Below are 9,565 nucleotides of genomic sequence, written 5' to 3'. Positions count from 1 at the left end.
TACTGGTTGCTGTAATGTTCCAACTGTCCTCACTGGCAACAGAGGGATCCCTTAAAGCAGTTGTAATGTAAGTGGGGGAAGACAAAATCCACAATCAACACTACATGCAACAACAACAACAACAACAACAAAAAATATAAGGCTTCAGCTGACTTATCCAAACCAAGTGTGGATTTTTGCACAGAACGAATATTTTGTCTTCAGTCACTTACATTAAAATAAGGAATCTCTTTGTGGCCAGTATAGGAAGGACAAATGATTCAAATGACTTATAATCATTTCAATGTAAACAAGGGCATGTCATTATTGTTTTTAGAAAGACTTGTTATGTGAACCTTTTCGCGTGCTTACCAAATAACTGACATAGTCTATATTTTAGCACTGTGGTCCATAACTCGTGATGGTCAATGTCTAAGCGTGCTCCTCAGGTATTTGTCCAGGGAGCTTTATTCCCGGATCCATAGTGTTTTTTCTTGGACGGGATATGGCAGTGGTGGATGTGGTTTCAGCTGTGCTGCTGGTTCTGTGAATGAACTGGAGGAAGTTCTCCTGAAGGGAGCCCTCATGGCTGGATGTCCCAAACTCTGCCGGTTGGGTCAAGCAGCAGCGCCGAAACTTTACCAGTTCTTCTCTGATCTGCCTGTTCAATAGGCCGTAGAAGAACGGGTTAACTGCAAAGGAGGAGTAGGCCAGCCAGGTGACTGCCTCCTCTAAGTCCCCAGGGCTGTGCATGGAGCCAGTCAGGGACATCTGCATGTGGAAGATGAAGTAGGGCAACCAACAAACAAAGAACTGACCCACAATTAATACCAAAGTAAGGGCAGCCTTTCCTCCACTGAAGGCCCTTTCTGGAGATAGTCTTTGGGGCAGAGTACGGGTGGTGGTGATCATGGTGGTCTGGCTGTTGATGGAATCTGAGCGGTCCTTAGCAGGGCTTGCATTTGCCCACGTTTGCACAGCAGGGACTTGCTGCAGGGCTGCAGAACGAGCTACCTTGTACACGGAACAGTAAACAGAAAAGATCACCACTGCAGGAACCAGGAAACAAACCACGCTGAAGAGCACAGCAAATACACTTCTTAGACGACTGTGGCTCGCATGGAGAGAGCAGTGAGCTGCAGCAATAGAGCTCTGAGGTCCGTAAGGTGGCCATCCAAACAGCGTGACCAAAGCTAAGAGGACTGACTTAACCCAGATTAAGAGCATGACACCAATAGCGAGGTTGATGGTCATCTTGACTTCATAGCGCATGGGGTGTACGATGTAGAAGTAACGCTCCACACTGATGGCTGTGATGGTGAGAATGGAGAGACAGATGAGGAAAACGTTGAGAAAAATGTACACCTGACACTCCAGAACAGTAAACACCACAGTGCCAAAAAACGCTGAGCTGGATATGATACCCAAAGGCATGAGGAGGATGGCACACAGCAAGTCCACTGCACAAAGGTGACACACGAAAGCAAACCTCTTCAGGTGAGGAGCCCGGGCAATGGCCACCATCACACCAGTGTTGGCCAACAAGGCAATGAGGTTAAGGGTCACCATGCAGAACAACCCAAAAAGGTCTTTGATCTGAGACTGGGAGCTTGTGACGACGCCCACATCGGCAGGAACTGTAGGATTGGGCTCCCATGGGGACGTGGTGAGATTAGTTGGTGAGTGATGTGGCACAGAGGCTATCATGGGACCAATCTTATCCGCCATTATTCATTCAAAAACCTCCATTTGTATTTCAGATGTCCTCATTTGTGGAAGTCCTGTGTTAAGGAGACAGAAAAGAGTTAATTATAAACAAATTTAATTGAATTTAACTTATCCATTAAAAATGACCATAAAGTTGTTAGATATGTGACTGATGAATTAATATGTGAATTGAAAAAGAAATTGCAATTGACTTTCACCTGACTACTGATTTCTAATTGGAAACGGGTATCTTCCATGTTTTGAGCAGATGCACTTGTGGGTAAATTGGAAACCGTTTACAGGATAATACAGTAAACGACTAGCCTTGTTTACGTGAAATCAGTATTTGCCACCTTGATGGCCATTCACTGATGTTGAAGATAATAGTTTTGAGGACTATAAGCAATGACACGCCTCAGTAGTCTGAGCTATTCTTTACCAGTTGTTTTAGGTCCAACTGCTGTCAAATATATTTGTTGAATTCTCCCTTTAGTAACTTACTGAATGAAAAGGAGTTGCAAACCGATGTGATATTTGACTTATTTTATGAGTAAACAAGAGCCAATGTGCATGAGTTTTTTTGTTGGTTGTTTGGGAAAAAAATATGTTGTAAATCCAAAAATATAGGAGAAAAACAAGTCTGTCCTTTCTGAGTGCCAAACGCTGCAAAGGCAATTAAAGATTGAGCCGACTAAATGCTATCTTTAAAAGTACACTGCAGTTTCAAGACAGATATTTTTTTACCATTTTACACTTCTTCAGAGTCTGTTCCTGGGAATAAATTGGTAAAGTTATATCAATAAAGTTTGCTTTCTCCGAAAACTCTATCTAGAAAGGTTTGTTTTTTACAGAAATAAATACCTGACATTCATTCTATCTATTCTATCCTGACAATATATACCTATGCAACAGTGTGCTGATATCAATGCAGTCATATCTGATTTGTAAAACATTGATTGAAAGTTAAATTATGTCTAAGCGTAACACATAAAGCATAAAAAAACACTGGTAATGCATAAATTGACTTACCCATGATCTACTCTGTTTAGGTGTCAGTTCAGACCAAACAGGCTTACCAGGTGTTTGACTTGACAAAGCTCCAATTGAGATCCCACATATGTTTGTATAGAGTAGGTCTGATCCAGCTTAAATTATTTTGTTTTTATCCAAAAGGTAAAATAGTTAGTCCTCCAACTGTAAATCCATATCATCAGGTCCAGTTTACTTCTGTAGAGAGATGTAGAAGAAATACTGATTCCATGAGGACCTTTCATGGTAAACGATGCTTCCTCTCTCTCTCTCTTCTACCCCATCCGCCAGTAACACTCTCATTCCTGTCTTGTGCTGTGTATGGCAGTGACTGTCACACATTGTATTGTGTGTGTGATTGTGTTTTTCTATTTTTTTTTCTTTCAAATAGACACACACTCCACTGTCCCCCTTCCCAGAGCCCAGTCTTCCCTGGGTCCTAATGTCCACCAGGTTAAAGGGGAGACACATTTACCCTGATGCAGCCAGCTCTGTCTCTTTTCGCAAGTAGTATTATTAATATCGGAGAGAATCGAGCTGCTCCACTGACAGTAAGTAAGTGTTACTGTAGTATTCACAATAACATACTAAACTATGACATATTCTTCTATTACTTTAAGAAATGTAAATATATAATATTCTAAGGCTTTTATATGATTTTTAACAACCTACCATATCATGACTTTTGTGTCATACTATACTGTGACACACTGACGACTTTTTCATGGCACTGTAACTTTACTATACTATAACATTTTTTCTTGACATTCATTACCTTTTCTATACTATGATTTTTTAATGAATTTTTTTTCTAATACTAAACTATGTTTCTTTTCAACATACGTACTATGACTTTTTCAGCACAAAGAACTATCACTATTACATAATTTTTTTTGCCTTACTTACTCACTTTACTTTTTCCGACACACTGTACAATTACTTTTTTTAGCACACTATACGACTTTTTTCACATACTATACTATGACTAACTATTTCAATACATTTTTGACACATTATAGTACAAGTTTTATTATAACTTTTTGCAATATAATACTATATACTATACGATGAGTTTTCTTATGACTTTTGTTTAATAACTTATTTTGTGCATACTATACTGTGATATTTTGGCACACTATATAACTTATTTCCACAAAGTATACTTTGACTTTTTTATGACTTTTGTCGACTATCTATATATTACGACTATTTTTAATATACTATAATATGACGTTTTAAAGACTTTTTCAACATGCTTTACCATTACTTTTTCCACATACTATACCACGACTTTTTATGAACTTTTTTTACATTCTATACTTTTTGATTATTTATTTATTTTTTGGCATACTTTACTATGATTTTCTAAGGTTAATTTTCGAAGTATACTGTACCATGGCTCTTTCATGACTTTTTTTCGACATACTTTACTGTGACTTATTTATTATTTTTTCAACTCGTAAGTACAACTTTTTAATGTGTATTATGGCATTTCATGATTTTATTTAAATATATTGTACTATGAAATTTTAAGACTGTTTTTGACACACTATATAATTACCTTTTCAATGTTTTATCAGCCCAATACTGACTTTTTCCCCAATACTATATTAATTTATTTTTAATGATTTTTTCAACTACTATTCTGACATATTGATGACTTTTTTCTATACTATGACTTTTTTAAACATTATATACTATTACTACTTTTCAACATAGAATACATCCATCCATCCATCTCCTTCCGCTTATCCGGGGCCGGGTCGCGGGGGCAGCAAGCTAAGGAGGGTCCTCCAGACGTCCTTCTCCCCAGCAACACTTTCCAGCTCCTCCTGGGGAACCCCGAGGCGTTCCCAGGCCAGACGAGATATATAATCTCTCCAGCGTGTTCTGGGTCTACCCCGGGGCCTCTTACCAGTTGGACGTGCCTGGAAAACCTCTAAAGGGAGGCGTCCAGGAGGCATCCTGATCAGATGCCCGAGCCACCTCAGCTGGCCCCTTTCGACGCAAAGGAGCAGCGGCTCTACTCCGAGCTCCCTCCGGATGTCTGAGCTCCTCACCCTATCTCTAAGGCTGAGCCCAGCCACCCTACGAAGGAAGCTCATTTCGGCCGCTTGTATTCGCGATCTCATTCTTTCGGTCACTACCCAAAGCTCATGACCATAGGTGAGGGTTGGAACGTAGATGGACTGGTAAATCGAGAGCTTTGCCTTTCGGCTCAGCTCCTTCTTCACCAAAACGGTCCGGTACAACGCCCGCATCACTGCTGACGCTGCACCGAACCGCCTGTCCATCTCCCGCTCCATTTTACCCTCACTCGTGAATAAGATCCCGAGATACTTGAACTCCCTCGCTTGGGGCAGTGACTCACTCCCAACCCAGAGGGTGCAATCCACCGTTTTCCGGAAGAGAACCATGGCCTCAGACTTGGAGGTACTGACTCTCATCCCGACCGCTTCACACTCGGCTGTGAACCGCCCCAGTGCGTGCTGAAGGTCACGTTCTGAAGAAGCCAACAGAACCACATCATCTGCAAAAAGCAGGGATGCGATTCTGAGGTCCCCAAACCGGAAACTCTCCTCCCCCGGCTGCGCCTTGAAATCCTGTCCATGAAAATCACAAACAGGATTGGTGACAATGGGCAGCCCTGGCGGAGGCCAACACGCACTGGGAACAAGCTCGACTTTGTGCCGAGTATCCGGACACAGCTCTCACTTTGGTCATACAAGGACCGAATGGCTCGTAGTAACGAACCAGGTACCCCATATTCCCGCAGTACCCCCACAGGACTCCCCGAGGGACACGGTCGAAGGCCTTCTCCAAGTCCACAAAACACATGTAGACTGGATGAGCAAACTCCCATGCACCCTCCAACAGACCTGCAAGGGTAAAGAGTTGGTCCGCTGTTCCACGTCCAGGACGGAATCCGCATTGCTCCTCCTGGATCTGAGGTTCGACAATCGGATGGAGCCTCCTTTCCAGCACCCTGGAGTAAACTTTCCCGGGGAGGCTGAGCAGTGTGATACCCCTATAATTGGAGCACACTCTCCGGTCCCCCTTTTGAAAATGGGAACCACCACCCCGGTCTGCCACTCCACAGGCACTGTACCCGACTTCCACGCGACAGTGAAGAGACGTGTCAACCAAGACAGCCCAACAATGTCCAGAGCCTTTAGCATCTCTGGTCGAATCTCATCCACTCCTGGCACTTTGCCGCTGAAGAGCTTTTTAACTACCTCAACGACCTCCGCCAGGCATATGGACGAGACTTCCCCTGAGTCTTCAGACTCTGCCTCTTCCACAGAGGACGTGTTGGTCGGGTTCAGGAGTTCCTCAAAGTGTTCTTTCCACCGCTCGACAATATCCCCAGTCCGGGTCTGCAGTTCTCCCCCCCTGCTGAGCACAGCCTGAGAAAAGCCCTGTTTCCCCTTTCTGAGTCGTCTCACGGTTTGCCAGAACTTCCTTGAGGCCATTCGAAAGTCCTTCTCCATGGCCTCGCCGAACTCCTCCCACACCCGGGTTTTGCCTCAGCAACCGCCGCAGCTGCAGCCCTTCTGGCCAACCGGTACCTGCCTGCTGATTCAGGAGACCCCTCGGCCAACCAAGCCCGAAAGGCCTCCTTCTTCAGCTTGACGGCCTCCTTCACCGCTGGTGTCCACCAGCGGGTTCTTGGATTGCCGCCACGACAGGCACCGATCGCCTTCCGACCACAACTCCTAGCAGCAGCTTCCACAATGGAGGATTTGAACATGGCCCACTCGGATTCCATGTCCCCAGCCTCCCCGGGATGCACGAGAAATTGTTCCGGAGGTGGGAGTTGAAGACCTTGCGGACAGGATCCTCAGCCAGACGTTCCCAGTTCACCCTCACTACACGTTTGGGTTTACCGGGTCTGTCCGGCAGCCTCCCCCGCCACCTGATCCAACTCACCACCAGGTGGTGATTTGATCTCTTCACCCGAGTGTCCAAGACATACGGCCGCAGGTCTGATGACACAACTACAAAGTCGATCATAGACCTTTGGCCTAGGGTGTTCTGGTACCAAGTACACTTATGAACCTCCCTATGCTCAAACATGGTGTTTGTTATGGACAGTCCATGACTAGCACAGAAGTCCAACAACAAAGCACCACTCGGGTTCAGATCGGGCAGGCCGTTCCTCCCAATCACACCCCTCCAGGTTTCTCCATCGTTACCCACGTGAGCGTTGAAGTCTCCCAGAAGAACTATGGAGTCCCCAGTCGGCGCCCTTTCCAGAACACCACCCAAGGACTCCAAGAAGGCCGCGTACTCCGAACTGCCGTTTGGTGCATAGGCACAAACAACAGTCAGAGACTTTCCTCCTGCGATTCCCAGTCGCAGAGAGGCGACCCTCTCGTTCTCCGGGGAGAACTCCAGAACAGCGGCGCTCAGCCGGGGGCTTGTGAGTATCCCCACACCCGCCCGGCGCCTCTCACCCTGGGCAACTCCGGAAAAGGAAAAAGTCCAGCCCCTCTCCAGGAGTTTGGTTCCAGAACCGGTGCTATGCGTGGAGGTGAGCCCAACTATATCTAGCTGGTAGCGTTCCACCTCCCGCACCAGCTCCGGTTCCTTCCCCGCCAGAGAGGTGACATTCCACGTCCCTAGAGCTAGTCTGTGATGCCGGGGGTCAGCACGCCCAGGTTTCCGCCCCAGCCTGCCGCCCAGCTCACATTGCACCCGACCCCAATGCCTATCCCTGCGGGTGGTGGGCCCACAGGGTGGCGGCACGATGTAGCTTTTTCGGGCTGGGCCCGGCCGGGCCCCATGTGCCAAGGCCCGGCCACCAGACGCTTGCCGGCGAGCTCCCCTACCAGGTCTGGCTCCAGGAGGGGGCCCCGGTTTCCCTATTCCGGGCGAGGTGCCACAACCTTGCATCGTCCGATTCATTGAGGTTTGGTGAATCGCTCTTAGTCTGACCCCTCCCCCGAGACCACTTTGCCTTGGGAGACCCTACCAGGAGCTATTGCCCCCGACAACACAGCTCTCACATAGAATACAATTACTTTTTAATCATTTTTCGGAGACACTATACAATTACTTTTTTCATCATACTATATTCAGACATTTTATGACTTTATCAATATACTATATTTTGGCTATCTCAACATACTGTAATATGCTTTACTATTACTTTTTATGATTTTTACTGCACAATACATAATTACTTTTTTCGACCTTTACTATGACTTAGTTAATGACGTTCTCAGATACAATGTCTTATGACATTTTTATGATTTTTTTGGTATTAATTTACTATGACTTTTAACTTATTTGACATACTATACTATGACTTTCTGACTTTTTTGACATAATACAGTACCAGTCAAAAGTTTGGACACACCTTCTCATTCAATGGTTTTTCTTTATTTTTATTTTTTTCTAAATTGTAGATTAATATTGAAGACATCCAAACTATGAAGGAACACATATGGAATTATGTGGTAAACAAACACATGCTCAACAAACCAGAATATGTTTTATATTTTAGATTCTTCAAAGTAGTTGAATGAGAAGGTGTGTCCAAACTTTTGACTGGTACTGTACACTATGACTTTTTTAAATACTACTCAATTATTTTTTATTACTACTACAACACACTATACTCTGACTTTGTTATGCCTTTTTAAAGACATTTTTCAACATACTATACCACGGTTTTTCATGACTTTTTCAACATACCATACAATGACATTTGTATGCCTCTTGTCGACATGCTACACTATGGCTTTTTTTCAACACTTCTTTTAACATACGGTAACATGACTTTTTCATTACTTTTTCGACATACTAGACCATGACTTTTTTTTCCTGAATACTATACAATCTTTTTTTTATGACTTTTTACACATGCTCTACTATGATTTTATTTTTTCGAAATGGCATACTATGACATTTCATGACTTGAAATTGTGACTTTTTTCGAACTACTATAGTATTACATTTAGGCCTTTTTTTACAAACTTTAAAATTACTTTCATCAGTTTTCTTTATATTAACTTTTTGTCATATATAAGTATGACTTTTTTCGACATACCATACTATCACTTTTTATTACTTTTTTATAATAAGACTTTAATGACTTTTTTCAACATATTATATAATGTATTTTTTGACACACTATACGAAGACTTTTTAATTAACTTTTTCAATAAACTTTATTTGGACATTTTTTTACCTCTTTTCAAAATAGTACTATGACTTTTTGGATATACTATACTATAACTTTCTGCTCGGACTTTTTGGTTATGAAGATATTCAATTTTGATTATATTACATTACAAAATCTCAGCTTGGTTTGTTTTTACATCAGTTAAGGTAAACTACAAATTAACAGACATATAGCAATGAAAGTGATGGGGATGAGGGAGCACCCCTTCTTCCAAATGCTCTTTGAGAAGACTGTAGTTGCAGGCTAGAAAATGATTGCTGACCCCTTCCATGTCCTGTATTCAGAACACAAACTGCACCCATCACGCTATGGGGTTTAAATGTAATACAAGGTACAAAAACTTGGCTTTAACTCAGGACATTAGAAAGATGTGAAGTAAGGGGCTGTGTTGTTGCTTTTGTCTGTATTATGCACTTTATGTCTGTTATTGCATTATAATTGTTTGTTTTTTATGTGACAGCCCTGATGTCCTAGAGATGTTTTTCCAAAAAAGTAATCTTGATCTCATTAGCTTGTAGAAAATGTTATAGTATGTTCAAGACAATCTTATTTATCATCATAACCTTCTTTATATATTTACTTGCAAATTAATTATCCAGCACAATATTGAAAATTCTTACATGATAAAAAAAGATTAGTTAACAATGACAACAATAAAGG

General features: G+C 42.8%; 1 protein-coding gene across 1 annotated transcript; it reads right to left on the bottom strand.

Moving 5' to 3' along the window:
* Positions 1-411: 411 nt before the first annotated feature.
* Positions 412-1,707, bottom strand: gpr61l (G protein-coupled receptor 61-like). Its single transcript, XM_054617842.1, has one exon. It carries the CDS (start codon positions 1,705-1,707, stop codon positions 412-414), a length of 1,296 nt encoding a protein of 431 aa, XP_054473817.1.
* Positions 1,708-9,565: the final 7,858 nt, after the last annotated feature.

Source organism: Anoplopoma fimbria, chromosome 17 (assembly GCF_027596085.1).
Source record: "Anoplopoma fimbria isolate UVic2021 breed Golden Eagle Sablefish chromosome 17, Afim_UVic_2022, whole genome shotgun sequence".
Lineage (NCBI taxonomy): Eukaryota > Metazoa > Chordata > Actinopteri > Perciformes > Anoplopomatidae > Anoplopoma > Anoplopoma fimbria.
This window is presented reverse-complemented; position numbering and strand designations above follow the sequence as displayed.

Coding starts and splice junctions, on each gene's coding strand:
- gpr61l (XM_054617842.1), bottom strand. CDS start 1,707: ATGGCGGATAAGATTGGTCCCATGATAGCCTCTGTGCCACATCACTCA.